Consider the following 22600-nt stretch of genomic DNA (forward strand, 5'->3'; position numbering starts at 1 on the left):
GCTTTGACTTCCGGGAGTGAGGGGGGGGGGGAGGGGGAAGGGCAAGCGGCACTTCCCGAAGGAATCGCGCGTGAAGCTTCTAGGATGAAGTGGGTCGTCTGGGATAAATACTAAGTCTCCTCCTGTACCCCCAGAGTAGAAATTTGGGCCATCCCTGAATTTACTAAGGAAATGTTCTATGGGCAGTGTCAGGATTGGTCCATTCCATCTCCTTTCAAGACAGCTCCCAGGGTCTGCTTTTCTCTAGTTCCAAGACTTGGTGATGGTTTTGGTTGCTCATACTCCTGTAGAGTATACAGGAGTAACAGGTTGGGCATGCTGTGGATATTCAACAACTAGGAAAGTAGGTTTTTTCCTTTTTCGGGGGGTGGGGAAGGGGAGGGAGGGTTGTTTTGGCTATCACAGTGATTCTGAAAACAGATCATTTCTGGCCAGAGAACAATTTCAGTATTACAAACAACCTGGAACTCAAGGGATGCAGACTCTTGGAAGTCATTTTTTTTTTTAGTATTTTTATAAATTTATTTTAAAAAATAACAATTGCAATGACATCAATGATCTATCACCTGTAACCCCTCCCCCACTGTTGGAGGGGAAAACAACAAAAAAAACAGCCCTCCCCCCCAAACAACCTATGCAGTTGAGTCCCAAAGGAAAATCAAAACATTATCATCAGGCACCCTGTAGCCAGAAAAGGCTGTTGTTGGTCCAGTGATATAGACACTGACATGTTCAATGTACCAGTGCAATTAAAATACAATTATCCTGCAAAGAAACCCCAACTCAAATAACAATGTATTAAACTAATTTTTCACTCATCCATTCACTCTGCATTTTTGAAGCCAACAGTAAGTCCAAGGACAAATGATTAAAACAACTAGTAGTGAAGAAACTCAAAAGTCAGTCTCCTCTCAGTTTGTAGGCTATCACCATGTGCTAAAATAACCAAAATAAAGGGGTCATATGCTGTCTGAAATGACATGTGTCAAAATGACATCATCCAAAGCAGTTAATTTTAAACACAAAATTCAAACTAGCCACCCAAAACAAAATTTCAGCAACAGTGAAATTGGTATTACTATGTACAAACTTACAGACACAAATAAATAGCATTTTAGAACTGTTGGGAGCATTGAAAATGAAATTCCTCAGACCACATCTCAGTCTTTTTTTTTCCCCCAGATATTCCTCATTGCTTTTAGTATCTAAAAGACTTGGGGTGGTTAATATCTGAAAACCAATGTTAGAGACACCAGTTTCTAGTGAGCTTACTGAGTTATCCCAGCCCCTAAAAATCTGGAAACCAGGAGAAATGACCAGATTCCTGGCACTAGAAAGACATTTCACTTACTTCCTTTGTATAGCTCTGTACCTCTGTGTACCATTACAATGTTCTCTTCTTTCCCATATTTTCTTTAGAGGCTAACAACTTCTTTCCTGTCTTAATCCAGTTAGTCAAGTTAAAGAAAAGTCAATCTTTACTATTAGTATTTAAACTAACTCCAAAAGTTCTTTTATTTTATAAAGGCAACCGACTCTTCCTAAATGTTAGTTTCAGAGATCAACATCTAGAACTTAGATTTCTGGATTAGGGGTGTGGCTCAGTGGTAGAGTGCCTAGAAAATGAGTTTCTGAGACCCAACCTGTTCTGGGAACTATAGCCCATCTGCGGACACTATTGTGATCTGTCTCTGGTCTATAGTTGATTCCTACAGTATGGATGCAATGTGAAAACTTTGCTGCATAAAGCCTATGGAGAGAAGACATGGAAACTGGTACCACAGAATCAGCTGCCACAGGAAGGATGAGAATGTCTGCTCTCTGGGGCCAGTGCAAAGTGCTCTAGGACTGAGGCTAACATCCACACGAAGATCCAGACTAAAGAGTACTTTTTAGAAATTGTCCAGGACCAAATCTCAGACTTCTCCTTTTCAGTGCTTGTTAAGAAGATGCTAGTGTACAGGTGAATTAGTTTCTCTTTAGTTTGATGTCCAACCTAGGCATCTATCTCATGTGCTATCACAATATATGTAGATTATTCTTTCTCCCTCCTAGAGAAACATACAGATCCATCCATTCCCCAAATACTGTCACAAAACCTATGGCTAAGAAAAAAAAATCTGTAGTTTGCTTTTCTGTGAAGGAATTACTGAGGCACCGGCATAAAAGTTGCTGAAAAGTTTTTTTTCTCCATTTAGGCAACTGTGAAGTCCAATATACTTGAAATTGTCTTGTAAGTAGCCATAGCAAGAACTATGGTCCAGATGACATATCCAACAAGCAAATCACTTGTCAAAAGTAAAGAATGAGGGATAACTGTTTTCCAGGTCCCACTGCTCACTCTCTTGAGTAGTTTTTACTTTTTCTTTGTTAAAAACTCTTTACTACTGTAAAAACAAAACCACCTCCCTCCCACCAAAAAAAACCCACCAAACTAAAAAACGAGATTCAGCAATATATGTCTCTCTGTACTTGTGGTCTTTTTAAAATCTTTTCATTCGCAGAGTCCAAAAATATCAGCTAGCGTGTAGACAGACAAAGATTCTTATTACCATAGATTAGATGACAGTATCTCAGAGAATTTATTGTTTCTATATCATAATATGGAACGTCCACGCCATCTCTAAATACAAAGCGTCCACTGAGGCAGTCAGCCTGAGATGCCCATCAGAGGATGAACACTGCAATCCATGGGAAGGAGCGGGCTTCCGCTTCCCTGACTGTACTTCAAGTTGAGAAGGATGCTCTTCCTGCTGAGATGGCTGTCTGGCTTCTCCAGTCTACGTTAAGTGCTTGTGTACTGCTGGGCTGGCAAGTGTCTCCTTGTATCACCCCGAATCCACCAAATGTCAGTGTCCTCAACAGTATGAAACAGGTCCTGACCGAAAGGGTGAGACAAAGGTTTGCAACTTCAATTTGCCAGACCCCACGGCAATTATAACACTGAGCCACTTAAAATCTAAGTGGTTTTCTGTCCTGTAGCAAAGGGCAGAGTGTGACTGCCAGTGTCCCACTGGAAGAGTCGATCAATTTCCTGAACAGAGGGAAACAGTGCGAGGAATATAACCCTTGGCCCAAGGTTAGGACACCCGGATGATCTGTGTCATTGCTTCTTCATCAGCTTGGCTTGGATCCTAGAGACAAAGACAGCACAATAATGACTTAAAGCAATAGGGAACTTCTGGATGTCATTAACTTGTCTGCACATATGGTTTAAAGCACAGCTTTAGGAAAGAAGAGACAATGGGGCTTATTCCTTAGTAACACGTAAAGCCTGGCCTGGCTCTCTATTACAAAACCCTCCAGAGACAACAGAATGTATTTTTCCCAGGCATTGTGAGTTGTGTTATCCCTTCAGGGTCATAAGGATATTCCGTTGCTGAGAAGACTCAAAGAAACCATGATGGCACGATGTTTCATTATTTTCTGATTATTATATCCAAATACTGAATAGTTACCAGGACTGGAAAAAGCAGGTGCTGCCTTTTCTTTTTTTTTTCTTTTGGTCCAGTCGTGGGGCCTGAACTCTGGACCTGAGTGCTGTCCCTCAGCTCTTCAGCTCAAGGCTAGCACTCTACTACTTGAGCCACAGTGCCACTTCCAGCTTTTTTCTTTTTGCTTATGTGGTGCTGAGGAATTGAACCCAGGGCCTCAGGCATGCAAGGCAAGCGCTCTACCACTGAGCCAACTTCCCAGCCCTGTCTTTTCTTTTTAATGGGACTTGAACTCAGGATATGGGTGGTGGCCCTGGGCTTTTTTGCTCAAGGCTAGCTAGCTCTCTATCACTTGAACCACAGCTCCATTTCTAGGTTTTTTTGTGGTTAATTGAAGATAAGAGTCTTACAATCCCTACTCAGGCTGGTTTCCAATTGCCTCTTCAGACTTCAGTCTCCTGAGTAGCTAGGATTACAGGTATGAGCCACCAGCACGCTGCTAGAACATATATACTTTACATTCATTTTGAAGATAAACTTGAAGCTTGAATGGGTAAAGTGGTGTGCCTGAACTACAGCCAGAAAGTCAGGAGTCAGCAAGGGTTAACTTTGACTCCAATTTAACCCTTTCACTCAACTCTGGATCCTGCTTTTCACTTAACATCTTCAGTGTTAAATCCTGCATCAGTCCAGCAGACTCTGCAATATTCCACAAGAACACTTTAGTTCTTCCACATATGGCTCTGAAACCTGAGTAGGGAACATCTGAGAAAAGGCTCAAAGTCTTCCGGAGGTGCAAGGACTGGTGCTGGATCTTAAACCATAAGGAAGACCCACAGCATCTCCTGAGCATGCATCACTCACAAGGCACAGCGCTAAACACTTGTCCAGTGTTATAATATGGTAATATCGCATGAACTGCCCACAGCATTCCTGTGAACGAGGCAAGAGTGTTCCACTTTACAGATGATGGGACAGGTTGAAAGAGGCTAAGTACCTTAACATGGTCATCGTGTTAACATCTAGAATTAGGAGAGCTCCTGGCACAATGGCCTCCTATAGCTGATATTTACAGTTAATATTTACGAACTACACGAGTGAGTAACAGAACTATAAGTAACAGGACTCTCAGCATTAAAGGAATGATTACTATTCATGTGTAGGGACAAGAAAACTATGTGTGACTAGTGACAGGAGTAATGGGACTTGCTTATAAGCTCTAAATAAATTGATATTTGATGCATCAATAAGGAACTAGAATGCATCCTTGAGCTTAAACTATTTTTTTTTTAATACATTTTTTATACTTTTTTTTTTTTTTTGGTCGGTTGTGGGGCTTGAACTCTGGGCCTGGGCGCTGTCCCTTAGCTCTTCAGCTCAAGGCAAGCGCTCTACCACTTGAGCTACAGCGCCACTTCCAAAGGACACTTTTTTTTTTTGATCGGTTGCAGGGCTTGAACTTTGGGCCTGGGTGCTGTCCCTGAGCTCTTCAGCTCAAAGCGAGCATTCTACCACTTGAGCCACAGCGCCACTGCCGAGCTTAAACTATTTGATCAGAAATGCATAAGGTGAACTGGAGGAGACCGGAAGTCAACTGAATGGACACTGCAATAGTGTAGTGGAATGTTACAATAAGACAGAATCAAGGGCTGGGAAGGTTGCTCAGTGGTACAGTGCTTGCCTTATATGCATGAGGCCCTGGGTTCGATTCCTCAGCACCACATAAACAGAGAAGGATGGAAGTGGCACTGTGGCTCAAGTGATAGAGTGCTCACCTTGAGCCGAAGAGCTGGGGGACAGCGCCCAGGCCGAGTTCAGGCCCCACAACCAACCAAAAAAAAAAAAAAAAAGACAGAATCAAGTATTGTAAATGTTTGATGCAACAAACATCTACTGAGTACTTGTTCAGAATGACATACTATACTAGTCTGATAAATGCAAGAGAAAAAAAAATCCTCTACCCACTATATAACCTATACTCTAGGGAAAGGAAGAATCTTAAACAACTAGACAAAACAATTTAATGATTGTTGTATTCTATAGAAAAAAACAGAAATTGTGAGAAAATGCTGGAAAAATGACCTCTCTGGAAATAGGACAGGCTATAAATGACCTTTCTGGTCTAAACCAAGGCCTTAAAAGAAAACAACAACCATGCAAAGAAATGGAGTAAAGAGCATTACAGGCTGGAAATCATTTTAAGAATAAAGAATAGATGGGTGAACAGAGTAAAATCAGAGACCAAACAAAAGGGGCTAAAGACAGGCTTGTTGGACAATGTAAAGATTTTGGATTTTGGTCCAACTATCAATAGGAGATGGTTGGAATTAGAGGAGGTGAAGCAGGATGGGGAAGGGATCAGATACCATACTAAGATGTGGAGAATGGAAAGACAGGACAAGATTTGGAAGAAGTAAGACCACCAGGCAACAGTTTGATTAATCCCAGCAAAGGAAAACAGGATTAGACCAGGCTGGGTTATCAGTTGGGAAGGAAAAATGTGTATGGATTCAAATTATGTTAGAGATAAAACCAAGAGGGTTTCTTTAAGAATCGGACTATTCAGGCTTTACTCACTGGGCAAATGGTCATGTCACTTGTTTAGATGAGTGGCAGGTTTAGGTGTAAGAAACAAATAAAACTAAGTGTTCTATTTTTGATACACTGACCCAGAATGCATTTAAGATAATTAATAGAGTTAGATATGAGCAAGCCAGTATTACACAGATGTTAACAGTAAACTGCAATTAGGCTACCTGGGTGTAATGTCAGTTGAGTGTTTTATTTTTTTATTTTTTATTTTTTGCTAGTCCTGGGGCTTGAATTCAGGGTCTGGGCATTGTCCCTGGGCCTCTTTGTGCTAAGCTAGTGCTCTACCACTTGAGCCACAGCACCATCTCTGGCTTTTTCTGAGTAGTTTTGTTAGAGATAAGAGTCTCACAGACTTTCCTGCCTGGGCTGGCTTCAAACCACAATCCTCAGATCTCAGCCTCCTAAGTAGCTAAGATTACAGGTATGAGTCACTGATGTGTGACCAAGCATTTTAATCTCAGGCAAATTACTTCTCAAAACCTCAGATTCAATGTAAAATGGCAGTAAGTCAATTCTTTTCACATGGTCTTGAGGTTGCCCTAGAGATTCCATGGAAAAAAAGAAAAGCTTATCAAAGTGCTTAAGGCAGTACGGTCACACTGGGTGAGCTGCTGCTATGATTATACTAAGAGGCAATATAAAGCTTAGTCCTCAAAAAATTAATACTTTCAAGAAATAGTTATGACTGAGACAAGGAGAGTAAGGCCAATGGATTAAAGACCATCAGTGCTTTTATGATCAAATACAAACTAAGAAAACACAATTCTGTACTAAATTTAGAGAACGTGATGCATCCTTAGGGGTGAAAAAGTGAAAGCATTCTGCTGAAGAAATACGATGTAATAAAGGTAAAAACGAGAGGTCTGCGTCTCCTTACCTGCATATGGGGACTGTCCTTTTCTTTTGGGGAGAAAAATCGCCCACCTTCCCCACGCTTCCGAGCCATGGCATGACGGTGCCGAGACTCATGCAGGTATTTCTGAACAGAGAAGTAATACTACTTGATTAGCAGCTAGAATCAAGAATGAGCTACAGCACAAATTTCAGCCTTAAAAGTTTAAGTTAACAGTGATCAATTTAAGACTGTGGGACAATTAAGGCTGGATAGTGGAAAATACTTTGGATAAAACACTTTACCTGGTTACCACAAACAATTATTGTTAGGTCAGTGCTCTACCACTTGAGCCACAGTACCACTTCTGGTTTTCTGAGTGGTTTATTGAAGACAAGAGTCTCATGGCCTTTCCTGCTGGGGCTGGCTTTGAACCATGATCCTCAGATCTCAGCCTCCTGAGCAGCTAGGATTACAGGTGTGAGCCACCAGTGCCTGGTTGGCTAAATTAATTTTAAGGTACCTTTCTTGTTTCCTTCACTTCTAGCCTAGAGCCGAAGCCACCACTGTGCATTCTGAATGCACATTAAAAATATTAGGCCACAGAACTAAAGGTATGGCTCAAGTGGTACAGCACCATTTGGGTTGAGCAAAAAAAGCTAAGCAAGAATGTGAGGCACTCTACCTACTACCGGCACACACACACACACACACACACACACACACACACACACACACACACACACACACACACACACACACACACTCTCTCTCTCTCTCTCTCTCTCTCTCTCTCTCTCTCTCTCTCTCTCTCTCTCTCTCTCTCTCTCTCTCTCTCTTTCTCTCTCTCTCACATAATCAGGCCCGTAAAACAGGAGATGGTAGTGAGAACTATGGAATTGTGCTACCAGTCCAGGATTATTATTATTATTATTTTTTTTTTGGGTCCGGTCATGGGGCCTGAACTCTGGGCCTGGGCGCTGTCCTTCAGCTCTTCAGCTCAATGCTAGCGTTCTACCACTGAGCCACCTTCCCAGCCCAAGTCCAGGATTATTTACATACTTCTTTCACGTAAGGAAAAACAATCTCGTTTGAGCCACTGTTTTGTTTTGTTGTTATAATTACAGCTCCATGGAGCAACAACAATTGCTAACTCTAAGAAAAGGTAACAGGGGCTAGGAAGGTGTCTCAGTGGTAGAGCGCTTGCCTTGCATGCCTGCGGCCCTGGGTTCGATTCCTCAGCACCACATAAGCAAAAAGAAAAAAGCTGGAAGTGGCGCTGTGGCTCAAGTGGTAGAGCGCTAGCCTTGAGCTGAAGAGCTGAGGGACAGCGCCCAGGCCCAGAGTTCAGGCCCCACGACTGGACCCAAAACAAACAAACAAACAAAAAAAACAAAAGATATAAATTATCGGGGCTGGGAAGGTGGCTCAGTGGTAGAGTGCTTGCCTTGCATGCCTGAGGTGCTGGGTTCGATTCCGCAGCACCATATAAGCAAAAAGAAAAAAGCCGGAAGTGGTGCTGTGGCTCAAGTGGTAGAGTGCTAGCCCTGAGCTGAAGAGCTGAGGGACAGCGCCCAGGCCCAGAGTTCAAGCCCCACGACTGGACCAAAAAAAAAAAAAAAGAAAAGGTAACAGTTCTCTAACTTCCCTCGGTTGGAAGGCTCTCAAGGAAACACACCATCTAAATTCAAAGTTGTCTCAATAGTGGAACCCTGCTGCTTACTTACTGGGTCTTTCCCAGTGTTATACATACCCTTCTCTCCTTTGGGATTTTCCCTTCTGCTTCTAGCTTAGCCCGGGCTTGCCTTCTCTTAAGGATGCGGTGGTACTGTTTTGCATTCACATAGAGTGGCTCTTCTTCAAGCATCTCTGCTCCAGGCAGAGGGATTCTTTGGATAGCGGGAACAGAGCCAGCTCCAGGTACCATCTGTGTAGCAGAAGAGAAGGGCTTCTTAGTGGGATAAAGTATGGATACAAGCAAAGTTTCTGGATGCCTGCTAATCAAATCTACTTCCCTCTGAATGCCACCCAAAGTAACTTTTATAGGGTGTTTGGCTAAATATGGATTCTTGGAGAATATTTACACGAAGGCCTTATATTTATAAGCAAATATACAGATAATTCTGTTATAGGTGAAGAAAAGCCATTGAAATAACCACATCTAACTTCATGCTCCATTGCCAGCCACAGACAATGCAACAGCACAAGGGAAGGCAGGTATAAACTGACAAGAGTGTCTACAGTTATGAAAGCGATTTAGTTCATTTACTGTATAATTAAATTAGAATTTTTCTAAAAACAAAAAAATCACTATGCTATACATATATGATAAAATAAGTAACAGATTCCTTAACCACTGCAATCTCTTCCCAACTCTGATGATTCTTCCTGTAGCTTCTCCTACTTACTCCTAATTTACCCATTGTAGCCACTGTGCACTGAACTCCTATAATCACATATGGGGATTCAGCTGTTACTCTCACCAGGTATTTTTGGTATCTCTATCGATTACAATTGTTGTAAGTTTTTACCCTTCCTCCCCTCCCCCCCGCCATTGGCAATACATTTGCTATTTCTCAAAGATCAGTAGCCTATTCTTCCTTTATCTGCTGCCCTATCTTCAGCACCTAGAATAATTTGGGACACACAGTAGGTGCTCAGAAGGAATTACAATCCATTGCAATTAATTAATTAATCAGGCATTTACATATCCATTACCATAAGTGATGCATTTCAATCTAAAAGTCAACAATATGACCACATTTTAAAAGACATTTTGACTTTCAAGTTCAAGAAATTTGTGGGCAGACACATGGAAAACTACAGTACACAAGAACAGTAAATTGAAGATTCAGTTTCCTTACCATGACCATTCCGCCTGAATTGACCACGTTGCCTGCCACTGGTAGTGTCACAGTGACAGTCCCTTGCCCACTGCTGGTTGTGTTGGTGTTGGCTCCTGTCTGAACAATCTGTGCTCCTGCCAAACTGGCTGCTGGGATGGTGATCATGCCTGAAACAGGGACTGTAACTTTAAGAAAATAAAACATACAACAAAACAAAACAAAACAAAACAAACCAGGTACACAGAACAGAAAGAAGGGCACAGAATTAGTCCCTCTTCTATCTGGCACTCAGTTGTCCACCCTGGAAAAACACACTGAAAACACAAGGAGGAAGAAAGTGCTTTCCACTCTCTTACTCTCTTACTCTGGTTTGTTGCATACAATCCAAGTAGCCATATCTTTAACATTACTATGAACTGTTGAAGGCTCAGTCCTGAGTACCTCTATCCTTCAGTATTTCCCTGAGATGTTCCAATATCAGTTTTCATAAGGAGGTGAGAAACTCTAAAGGCCTCTCTTTCTATAGGCCAGCCTGGCTACCTGTATGTGGTGAGAGAGCTATACCCACCGCATATAAAGATTTTATAAATCTATAATGTGCTAATCCCAAACTGACAATGAATCATTAGAGGAAAAAAAATTGCCAAATAAAGCTTCACTTATATATCATCTATTCCTAGTACATACATTTTTTAGGGCATTGCACTGTATTTATTTGTTCACTGTATGTATTTGTTTCAACCAGAGGTTGAAAACTCTTCTTTACTCTTAGTAAAATGCTGCATAAATAGTGGATATACATATTTTTGGAATACCCCAGAAAACAAATAAAGCATAAATAGCAACAGCACTCTAAAAATGTCAACGTGGTTACTGATTGACTTTTTTTTGGTGGGGGGGAGGGGGGGTTTGATCATGGGGCCTGAACTCTGGGCCTGGGCGCTGTCCCTCAGCTTTTCAGCTCAAGGTTAGCATGCTACCACTTGAGCCACAGTGCCACTTCCTGCTTTTTTCATTTTTGCTTATGTGGTGCTGAAAAATTGAACCCAGGGACTCATGCATGCAAGGCAAGCACTCTACCACTGAGCCACCTTCCCAGCCCTGATTGACTTCTTTACCAATAAATAAATTCCACATTTCTTTTTTTTCTTTCTTTTTTTTGGGGGGTCCGGTTATGGGGCCTGAACTCTGGGCCTGGGCGATGTCCCTCAGCTCTTCAGCTCAAGGCTAGTGCTCTACCACTTGAGCCACAGCACCACTTCTGGCTTTTTTCTTTTTGCTTATGTGGTGCTGAGAAATCGAACCCAGGGCCTCAGGCATGCAAGGCAAGCACTCTACCACTGAGCCACCTTCCCAGCCCTAAATTCCACATTTCTAATCTGCTATTTACAAACATTTCTTCTCTACGAACGTGAAGGAATAATCCTTTGACCAGTGTTTTTTTGTTTTTGTTTTTCGTGCCAGTCCTGGGGCTTGAATTAGGGCCTGGTCACTGAGCTTTTGTATTCAAGGCTATTACTCTACCATTTCAGCCACAGCTTCACTTCCAGCCTGTTTGGTTATAATTGGAGATAAGAGTCTCATGGACTTCCCTGTCTGGACTGGCTTTGAACCTTGATCCTCAGATCTCAGCCTCCTGAGACACTAGGATTATAGACATGAGCCACTGACTCCTGGCTTTGGATCAGTGTTTTCTGAAGCACTCAGTTAGTTTCAGGGGATAGAAAAGATGTCATGAGAAGTCCCAGGGAAATTTATGGACATACTTACCTTGCTGGAGAATGGTGCCATCTGCATTAACTGGCTGATAGACAATGGTCTGTCCTTCAGCAGTCTGTGCTACTTGTTGCCCCTGGACAGCAATCTGCTGTTGTGTCTGCAAGAAGGAAATGAGACAAGTCAATAGATTTCAAAGACACAGGAAGAAAAAGTGTTAGTGCCTCTTAAACAACAACAACAACAACAAACAATCACACATGCTTTTCTTCATATGTTCATTCTATGTAGAATATCTGGCCCTTCCAAGTTAGTTTTTCCCCAGAGCAGAAGGAATTACCTGGGTCTGGCCAGCGGTGACTGCTGTCTGGGGCTGCTGGATGATGATCTGCTGGGTCTGGCCCTGCTGGCCCTGAACCTGCACAGCCTGTCCACCTTGGATCTGTATCTGTCCTGGTGGGACCAACTGTATCTGCCGAAGGAACATAAGAAAGGATAGCATCTCAATGACACCCTTCTCTTTTTGTCTCTGAATGCTAAACAAATTCCTCTAGAAAGCAGGAAGTGTTCCCAAGAGGGAAAAAGACATGAGTCCTATTCTGTCCTCAGATATGAATTAGTGATACATTTTCTATTTATGAAGTGATCAAAGAATTTTGAATACTGTCTGGCTATCTGACATTAAGCAATCAATGCTCGCTTTAAAAAAGATAGCTATTTTATTTTTTTAAAAAGTATGTTTACTTAGAAAGACATTTTGGCCAGATGGCTCATGTCTATCATCCTAGCAATTCAGGAGGCTGAGATCTGAGGATCAAGGTTCAAGGTTTGAAGTCAGCCCTGGCAGAAAAATCCAAGAGACTATTATCTCCAACTAACTAGCAAAAAGCTAGAACTGGAGGCCTGGCTCAAGTGTAGAACATCAGCCATGATGGAAAAAACTGTGAGCCAAGGCCCTGAGTTCAAGCCTCAGTATTAGCTAAGAAGAAAAGTAAACTATGTAAGATGATTTCCAACTAGAAATAAAACTTACCCTTAGGGTGGTCCAACATATATCACATCAAAAATTAAACTAAATTCTTATTGTTATAGGAAGTGTCAGCTTTCACTGTCCAGCAATTGAAGATCATGTATAATATCTTTGTTTTTCCTGGAAGGATCAAATTTCTGCATAGTTCTGCTTTGTATCACTGGCATTACAAAGGCAGAAAATTGACTGAATGAAACTATCAGGTGGGAAGCAAGTAACTGTAACACCAACTGTCAAGTAGCTCACACCTTCCTGTTCTACTGATACACTATCTAGACACTTTTTAAAAATCCTACTCACCTGCTGCAAACCCTGTGTACCAGATACAGGTACTTGCATGATGGTCTGGCCTTGTCCACCAGGGACGGCCTGGACCATGATGGGTTGACCAGTTGATGTAATCAACTGGCCTCCACTGACTTGGACCATTAATGGCTGCCCCTGGACCTACAAAGAAATGAAACAAGAACAATGAACTATCATAAGAAAAAAGTTTTTCCTCCCCCACCTCACTCAAATTGGAATTATTCTGCTCTTTGGCCAGAGGGGGAAATGGTAGAAGCACTGAGAAGATAATTCTTAAGTCCTCAAGTTACCTTCTTCAAATATCTCTGCTATCTGACTAAATGCTAAGTTGAATAGACTAGGGTCAGATGTCAGGGTGCATATCTAGGGTGCCTGGGACGTTTCAGTAGACATAAGGCATATATTACCAAACACAGTCTAAATTCATGACAAATATCGAATTGAGACATCAGAGGCATTTTCCTTTTCAATCCAATGCCTAGCAAAGGTCTCTAGTTGGGGCTGGAGCAAAATCAGGGACAGGGTGGTGGTGTCAGCAGAGGGCAAATTCAAAAGAACTATAGGAGGCAAATGAAACTATGTAGCCCTCATTCCTGGGGCCAGAATTGCAAGTGCTCTGAAAATGTATGCAGAAGATCCTTTTTCAAGCAAAAGTGAAATGTTTACCTTTCACCCTCTTCTCCTAATTTTGAGGATTCTAGGTAAGTTTGTTGCTTGAAGAACCCACTACTAAAGCCATCCTGAAAATATTTTGGGGTCAGTTGTCAACTTCCATAAGTAGAGCTTTTCACAATGGAGGCTAATATATGCAGTTACTGGAGTTTTATCAGAAATACTGACGAATAATGAAATCAGAGAAGTCAAGCATTCAAACAGAATTTTCAGTCTTCAAGCTCTTATGAATCAGACTACTCTAGGAATTAGGTCAAGGAAAGTGCTATCACAACTTGAATTTCAATGTGAACATAACTAGAATACTTTAGAGTTGCTAAAATGTAAGTTACTTTAGACATGAACAGGAAGGATCAATGGAATAGCTGAAAGTTCAAAACTTTCATTTTTCAAGCCTATTTTGAAGAACTACTTTAACAGAACAAAAGAATACATGACTAACCTATTCTTGTGTGTGAGTGAGACAGAGGGGAGGGGGTCGGTACAGGGGCTTGAACTCGTGGCCCAATGCCATTGCTTGGTTTGCTTGCTCACAACTGGTGTTCGCCACTTGAGCCATACCTCAGTCGATATTTTGATGGTTAATTGGAGATGGGGAGTACTTTTCTGCCAGGACTGGCTTTAAACCACCTTCCTCCAGGTCCCAGCCTCTTGAGTAATTAGGATTACAGACATGAGCTACTAAACTACTATTCATTCTCAATGATAGTAAATGTATGTTCCAATAACAGTAATGCATTGAAAGTCAATTTGTCCTTGATGAGTAGCTTAAGACAGAAAGTACTGCTACCATCAATGTATAGGAGTCTTCAGGAACATATAAATCCTAGGTTTTGATAAACTTCCCTTTGAGAAACTAGGTTTTAAGGGCTTTATAGCCTACTCATGCTGTCTCTTAAACTTTCCTTTCTTCTCCACTGAAATTCCCTGTGCCACACCAAGGGTGCACATTCTGCATTAGGACAGGTTTATCTAAAGACTAGCTGCATGAATAACTAAGAAAGCGATTTAAAACTCTCTAAAAAGTAATGTGACTCTTAGGTGAAAGGTTTCCATTACTTCTATACTGTGTTTTCATTTCTTTGAAATACAATCTACACAAGTATTTAACACAAGTTTAAGACACACCATTAGTAATTTTCTGGTTATCTATCATCTTAATTTCCTCCCACACTGACATGCCATACGTGCACATGAGCAAACACCGGAGACTTGGAAGAGCTCCCTGTTCATAGCATATGAATGATCACAAGGACACATGCATCAGACGAGAAGCCATACAGTTAAGAGCATGTTATACTCCCATTCTACAAGTGGTTAACAATCCAAAATACTGTTTTCTATATTAATAAGGTAAATCAAGCATGACTAAAAAGCTGTTGAACTCCAAGATTGCAATCCAGTTGGGGAGTACCTACAAACTGAGCTTCTTGCTGAATTATGTTGGGAAGTAGCTTCGTGTCACCACTTACTACTTAGTAGTGGCAGAGCAGGGAGGGGTGGCAATGGTGACAATAAGGGGTAGTCAGCTGCAGGATGCTTAGCAGCACTCAGAAGAAAGTGAGATGCTAACTTAACCCACAATGACTACTCTGAATCACTTCCAATTCAATGGAGGGAAAAAGCACAGGAATCCACATCTTACCAAATTTCTCAAAAATCTGATTATTTTAGTAATCTACAGACACAGAAAGGACTAATGCTTCTCCTCCTGTTTTTATATAGGAACTGGCCAAATTATATCCCCCCCAATTTAGGACATTTAACATGGCCTAAATGGCCATGTTAATGGCATTAGTTAACTGAGGTTTCTCTTAAGTCCTCCCCCTCCTCCCGCTGTAGCACATTTATGTAACTGGTTAAGAATTCTCATAGTGGTTCTACTAACACCTAAACCTTAGAAGTACATTCCATCCCTGCCCAGTATTTGTTACAAAAGACTGGGCATTATTCCTCCAGAAGGGAAGTGAAAAAGCAAATAAACAGGAGATTAACAAGATCAGGAGCTTAGACATTAGTACTCTATAGCTCAGTCACTATTTTAGCAAAAAAAAAAAAAAAGTGTAGCTTCATTTGTATGTTTCCTTCTGTAGTATAATACAAATTCATGAAATTTCACTATGCAATTGGAGTTGAGTTTTGAGTACTGAGTAAGTTCTACTACCACTTGTAAGAATTTCTTTCACTTCTTTAGCATCCCTCAAGCATTCCCAAAGAAATACACTAGCCAAATAAAAAATTCAGAATATCATACAGCAGTCACTATATGACTTGGAATCAAACATTAGGAAATGGACACTGAATAACCTCAAAGACAAGTTAGCAGCATGAGACACATGCAAATGACTCAGCCATTCCTATTTGAAATCCTACTACAAAGAGCACCAGATGGGAGAGAAGTAGTACATGCAGTGCTCATAGAGAGCCAGAGAAGGCACCACTACCTGGAGGGTCTGGACTTGCTGGCCTGAGGCGGATGCCACCTGAGCCTCAGTCTGCAGCTGGACAGCAGTGACACCACCCTGCTGCTGAGAACAGGAACAGGAAGAGCTTGAAATGTGTCAGGAAGGAAATCTATAGCTCAAGACATGACATCACTTTACTTCATCTTTCAAAAGCCTCAGCCTACAATAGACTTTGGGTACACATCCCCCGCACTGTGCAGGAGGATCAAGCCCTCTCCCCAGAGTGGACCTCAAAATGAACACCACTCAGAAAGGTCAACATTACAACATCATTTTACACAACAGTTTGTCATGCAGTCCTTCCCTACAGATACAGGAATTCCATCTTTCAGCTTACACAATGATCCCAATGTTCTTTTTCTTTGCTTCCCAAGTTCCTAAGAATAAAATTAGGTTTCAACAGTCTGGAACGTTTAATGAAGTTCTTGGTCTTACGTACAGTCATTAAGAAAGAAAAAATGAGCTTATCACTGTGAATCAAAAACATGTTTACCATGTCATTGCTTAGATGTCTCAACCTAAGAGTTATTTCTCCCTGACTGGCTTGCCTTAGAAACTATGTTTCCAGTGATTCAATCTTAATTTCATATCTCTGTAAGTCCTCACAGAAGTCTACCCCACCGGGGCACTGCCTGGAGGTCCCTCGGAAATTCCTTCTCACAATGGAAGGAAGCTACAGAGTCACCCAGCTAATGTGGAAGAGAGGGACAGCAAGGGGAGACATAATTATGGTCTTAACCAAGAGCAGCCCCTTCCTTTGAGCATTAGACAGGATCAATTCACTGTCAATACTCCCTGTACTCTCTCTACTACCTATCTTAAAAAAAACTCAGCTTAGTTCTATTGTGAAGACAAAAGAGTCGCAAGTTATCAATGTGGACTGAAGGTCAAAGGGAAGCATAATAAACATCTTTAGACATTATTTAGAAAATCTTTGTCAAGTTTTTCTAAAATAAATCCAGGTAAAAAGCATCAGAAAATATCTGTGTATAAATTCAAAAATGCAGCTTATTATATTTAGGAAATAAACCAGTAGCAGGAATTCCTTCTTCATATGTACTTATCCATAAGAGTGGCTGTTGAAATATTATCCTAATGTCCCCTCTGTACAGTATGTTCTCAAATAAAATAAAATTAAATTAAATTAAAAAAAAAAAAAGAAATATTATCCTAATGTTAAACTAGAACTTTTCAGAAATACTATGGTGGATCAATTACAGAAGAGTGGATTTTCTGAAGCTGACCATTGTCTACTGTGACCAAACCTTTACTAAATCACAAGTTTGTTTAAACAAGAGAAACAATGGAATTGGACTGAGGGACAGAGAGAAAGAGAGAGAGAGAGACAGAGAGAGAGAGAGAGAGACAGACAACAGACAGACAGACAGAGAATGTCCCAATTGCCATCTGAAAAATAGACTAGGGGTCTCATTCAGTGAGATAAGAAGGGTATAAACCACGGGGCTGGGAAGGTGGCTCAGTGGTAGAGCACTTGCCTTGCATGCATGAGGCCCTGGGTTTGATTCCTCAGTACCACATAAACAGAAAAAAAAAGCCGGAAGTGGTGTTATGGCTCAAGTGGTAGTGTGCTAGCCTTGAGCTGAAGAGCTGAGGTACATCGCCCAGGCCCAGAGTTCAGGCCCCACGACCGGACCACCCCCCTCTCCCCAAAAAGGGTATAAACCAGATTCTTGTGGACAGTGCTTTAGCAACTGGCCAGGCCCAGTATTTTACAAGAGCGGGTACTTTTTAACTAATTCCCAGAGCGATCTACAGTGCTTCTATCAGCCCTGCTGTGACCTTCAAGCAGTCTTGTTTCCATACCTGCTGCTGGATCTGCCCAGCCTGCACAACAATCTGCTCTGTAGAACTATTGCTGTTTGTTGTATATTGCTCCATGGCCCTTCTGAGTTAGAATCCTGTATACAGTACGCTTCGCTCTGGAGATTCAGAAGGTGTTGAGGTGAAGCACTCCGACTAGAGAAAGGTAAGAGAGAAACTAAAATGAGATTGTCAATAAAGGCTCTGTCAGACAATTAACCTCAATGATACCACTGTTATGGAGTATTTGTAAGAAAACAGGTTAAAAGAATAGGAAGTGCTCATATTCAGTTAATCCATATGTATCCAATGGCATAATCATAACAAACCACACCATTTTCATGTTTTAAAAATGTTCCTAAGTCACTTCTTACTGGCAACCTTACCTTTCAGTACTATCAGAGCAACACATGCATCTTACTCATTAAGGTATCTTTGTTGCAAGGCTGTCTAACATGGATTATTAGGTCTGCATGTGTCTCTGAAGCTGTCCACCAACCATGTTACTTGACTCCGGTATATATGGAAACAATTTAAAACATCAAGGTGTATTATTTATTACATAGTTTGTACTAGGCCTAAAGGTAAGTATTTGCTCACCAAATTCCGTCCTATAAACATGCATAATTAACATGTCAATTCAAAAACAAAAACCTCCATTCAACAGAACTAAATAAAAAAAGCTCTAGCAAAGGTTTTGGAGTTGTACTGTAATCCGGAGTAATTATACTAATGACAACAATACTTACAACTAGATAGGGTAGCTCCCCAGGGCAATGTTCCAAGGTCTCCAGTGGGTGCCTGAAACTTTGAACAGTATCACATTCTGCACATACTGGGTTTTTATTTGCCTTGCAATGTTGCTCCCAATTACCAGTGTATCTGGTCCTTCCCTGCTTTATGCACTGGTGCCTCCTTAGCATTACCACTTGAGTGATGCTGCCTCACAATGGACCGAGAGCAACAGAGCTCACTAACCAAGGTCTAGATCTCTCAAATATCCCTTTTGTCTTTAGAAGTTGATCCTCTCAGGTATTTGGTTCAGTAGTAGAAAGGTCACTAGCACAATATTCAAGAGTGTAATATAAACATTTAGGAAGAGGTGTACTGAGACCTCAAATTTTATTCTGAAATGACCTAAAAGATGGATCCATGGATGACAAATGTTTGGTATGGCAAGTATAAGCTAATGGTAGGTGTATAGGTTCATAAACCTTTTCAACTTCACAGTGTTTGTAATTTTTTACAGTTGGAAAAATATAAGATTTAATTAAAAAAACCGATTAAGCCTATTTCCCATAACCCAAATGAACGCATTATATATTTGTATGAGTTATTGATAGGATAGCTATGTCACCATAGCTATACCATATACTTCTCCAGATCATTGTGAGTGCTTGCTATACACATTTTTGGCTCTATTATAGAATGACATAGACTAGTCAATGGAGATAATAATATGACTAACAAATTAAGTCAATTGACAGTTTCTTCTCATTGCCTATTGACCAACTGGTTTTCTGGTTTTCACAGTAGTCAGTTCTGAATTTGATTGGCAGGAATCAGTACTTAAAGAGATTTCTGGGTAGAGTACAGAAAATCATACTGTGTACTAAAAAAATCAATACAACTCTATCTCAATCAAGTTAATCCAAAAAATAAAGATCATGCTCTGTGTTTTAACACCTTCACCTACCCTCCATCCCCTTCTTGCATGCATTTTTTCTATCTTATGAGACTAAGATATAAAATATAACTTGAAGATTGAGAATGTATAAAAAAATAGATTTTCATCTCAACTAATTTATCCTCGAAACACAAATGTTCCAGTGAAAGAGCAATTAAACCCACTGTAGCTTCAAATTGAGTGGCAATTTTCTCACATTTTGTAGAGCTTGTTACTGAGACTGCTAATGGTGAGTGCTATAAGCCACTGGTTTCAGAGAAGCCATTTGTTCTAACTTCTGTGAACTTCAGTTAGTAGAACTGCAACACAATGTGATCCTCAGATCTCAGCCTCCAGTGTAGCTAGGATTATAGTGTGAGCCACTGCTGCCTGGCTGTTCTTTTTTTTTTTGGAGACAGGGTCTCACTCTGTACCTCAGCTGGCTTCAAACCTTTGATCTTGTTGTCTCAAGCTCTCAGGAGCTGGGATTACAAGTGTGTCTAGCCTTTCTAACTTTTTTAAAAACCACAAACCACAGATTTATTTTTGTTGGTTGTGGTGCTTGAACCCTGGGCCTGGGCACTGTCCTGAGTGCTTCAGCTCAAGGCAAGCACTCTACCACTTGAGCCACAGAGTCACTTCCCATTTTTTTGGTGGTTAATTGGAGATAAGTCTTATGGGCTTTCCTGCCTCCTGAGTAGCTAGGATAACAGGCCTGAACCACCGGCGCCGAGCAAGAAATATTTTGTATTACAACTTGATATATACAGAATCATACACAACAAATGGAAGTGAAACAAGTTTCATGAAATACTTTTCTTTATATAACATAAATATGCATTTTACATTCCATTTTAAGAACAGCTATTTCACAACTAAAAAAAAATCAATGTATCCTTATAGAAATAAAGTATCTTCTGAATTGGTACTAAGTACGAGAACATAGATGACGATGGAAGGGGTGAAGACAGAAAAAAAAAAGACAAAAATTTCAGCATGTGATAAGCATACTATTACTCTCTTACATGCTCAGCCAAGAGGTTGTTCTGTAGAGCATGAGACTCTAGAGGCATTGAGGAAGAGCAGGAGATGCCCAGTGAAGAAACTATTTGTGACTTTGAAGTGACCACATGGATCCATTTCCAGGTACCAAGGTTAAACCATCCAATATACAAGTTTTTTTTTTTTTTTTGGGGGGGGTTGTGGGGCCTGAACTCTGGGCCTGGGCGCTCTCCCTCAGCTCTTCAGCTCAAGGCTAGCGCTCTACCACTTGAGCCACAGCACCAACTTCTGGCTTTTTTCTTTTTTCTTATGTGGTGCTGAGGAATCGAACCCAGGGCCTCATGCATGCAAGGCAAGCACTCTTACCACTGAGCCACCTTCCCAGCCCCACAAGTTTTTTTTTTTTTTTTTTTTAAAGATCTTAGCTACACTGCCCCGTTTACTATTATGTAAGGAAGCAAATTTAGAAAAATAGTTTAAAGAAAAACCCTAGAGTGGAAACAAAAAGCTGTTTATACAATGAGAGGAGTGGTGCATTATGCGCTTTTTCAAGCCTACCAGATGCGAGATCTGCAAGTGTTTTCCAGCAGTGGGCTTCCCCCGCCCCCAAACTCTCAATACTACTGCGTATTTGCCTATACCCAGAGTTCTGCATCAAACAGCGCAATCGAGGGCTTCAGTGCCATGTGTTTCTCTTCTAAGCAGCGCTCCCCCATTCATCCTAAACACTGTCATCATCCTTCCAGGCCAACCAAGAGCTTGGCGGTGACCAGAGGCTGTTGCTAATTCCTCCAGCAGTACCCGTTAGTACTGAGTGGCTGCCACCTGTCAGTCTCTACCAAGCAGGGACGGTCGTTATTTACCTCTACCCGCTTCCTCCCCAGCACACAGCTGATAGCTATCACAAATCAAACTGGCTGCTCCAGGAGCCACCCCCGGGGAAAGAAACTCCACTACTGCAAGTTTCGAAACATCTGTTGAAGAACAGGGGGATCAGAAGTATCTGAAACGGGTGAACTGAGCTAATGTCTTGCCTGCCACTTCCCAAGAGGCAGAGAGGTTGAAAGGAAGAAAGGATCGGTACACGGGGGTGGGGGGTGGACTATCCCCCGGGGAGGAGAGTTTACAGCAAGAGCCGTGGATCAGGATTATGAAGAGCAAGTCGGGAAGGGTCAGGGGAGAGAGAAGGCGCAGGGCTATCAATCTTCCAGACAGGAAAGGAAAGCCCGCTTGGTTGGGCTCCAGCACGGAGGTGTGCGCTCCGGCCCGGGCGAGCCGGGTGGGAAGGAGAGGAAATGACGAGCCCAAGGGGCGGGGGGGGGAGCCCGGGCCGGGGGAGGGGTGCGGCCCCCTCCCGGGGATGGCGGGACGGGGCGGGAGCACCGAGCCCGCCGCGATTCGGGCCCTGTGGCTGAGGCGCGCGGGCCGCCCCGGTCTCTTTTCCATCACAGGGGGGAGGAGAGGCTTCGGATCCGGGCTTGGCCCCACGCAGGGTCGCGGACTCGCGGGAAGCCCTTTCCGGCCTGGACCACGGGGACCAAACGGGCGGGTTTCAGGGTGAGGCCGGAACGACCAGGAAGGGTGAGGGGCAAGCCCGGGCGCGTTGGGTACCCGAGGGCAGGGGCATTCGTGGCAGCCAAGCCCCCCTCGTCCCCCCACGCTTCAGGCCAGGGGAGCTGGGCCCACGAGGTGGGAGTAAACGGGTGCACCGCGCCCGGGCGCCCCGCAAAGGGCTGGGATCTCCCGGAGCCCGCCCTGAAGCCCGACATCCCCGCGCAGGGAGGCCCCTGCAGGCCGCGGCCGGGAGTGCCCCGAAGCGCCCGCAGACTCCGGGCCGCGGTTACCGGCCACCCGACTCGGCGGAGCTCAGCTCGACTCCCCGGGCTCGACGGGCGCCTGGGCCTCTCCTGAGTGGTCAGCAAGACCCGCCAATCGGGGCGCTGGGGCCGGCTCTGGGCCGCTGGATATTGGCTCCTCTTACTCACCGTGCCTCGCTCCCCCGGTTCGCTGCCCGCGCTGATTGGCTCCAGTACCGGACTCCGAAACCCAATCAGAGACTCCAGCCGCCGCTGCCGCCGCCACTGCCGCTAGTTGGCAAAATGGCGAACCCGAACAAAGGGAAATAAGGCCTCCCTCCAACCGCCTCCGCGCAGGCGCGCCAGAGGCCACGCCCCTTAATCCCAGCCCGGCCCTCGGAGGAGGACCGCGCAGACGCCCT

General features: G+C 42.7%; 1 protein-coding gene across 6 annotated transcripts; it reads right to left on the reverse strand.

Annotated features, from left to right (window-relative positions):
- Positions 1 to 502: 502 nt before the first annotated feature.
- Nfya (nuclear transcription factor Y subunit alpha) lies at positions 503 to 22527 on the reverse strand. 6 transcript variants are annotated; one of them, XM_070023808.1, is made up of 10 exons: positions 22368 to 22527; positions 17718 to 17870; positions 15870 to 15956; positions 12751 to 12897; positions 11761 to 11892; positions 11475 to 11580; positions 9723 to 9889; positions 8612 to 8785; positions 6904 to 7005; positions 503 to 3134 (listed from the first exon to the last, which is right to left on the reverse strand). In XM_070023808.1, the coding sequence occupies exons 2-10, from the start codon at positions 17790 to 17792 to the stop codon at positions 3081 to 3083; spliced, it is 1044 nt and encodes a 347-aa protein (XP_069879909.1). In that variant the 5' UTR covers positions 17793 to 17870; positions 22368 to 22527; the 3' UTR covers positions 503 to 3080. The 6 variants fall into 6 exon arrangements, with proteins under 6 accessions (XP_069879909.1, XP_069879910.1, XP_069879911.1 ...); XM_070023809.1 differs by having other exon boundaries at positions 15870 to 15953; positions 22368 to 22526; XM_070023810.1 differs by having other exon boundaries at positions 9723 to 9871; positions 22368 to 22526.
- Positions 22528 to 22600: the final 73 nt, after the last annotated feature.

Source organism: Dipodomys merriami, unplaced genomic scaffold, assembly GCF_024711535.1.
Source record: "Dipodomys merriami isolate MVZ:Mamm:240054 unplaced genomic scaffold, mDipMer1.0.p SCAF_16, whole genome shotgun sequence".
Classification (NCBI taxonomy): domain Eukaryota; kingdom Metazoa; phylum Chordata; class Mammalia; order Rodentia; family Heteromyidae; genus Dipodomys; species Dipodomys merriami.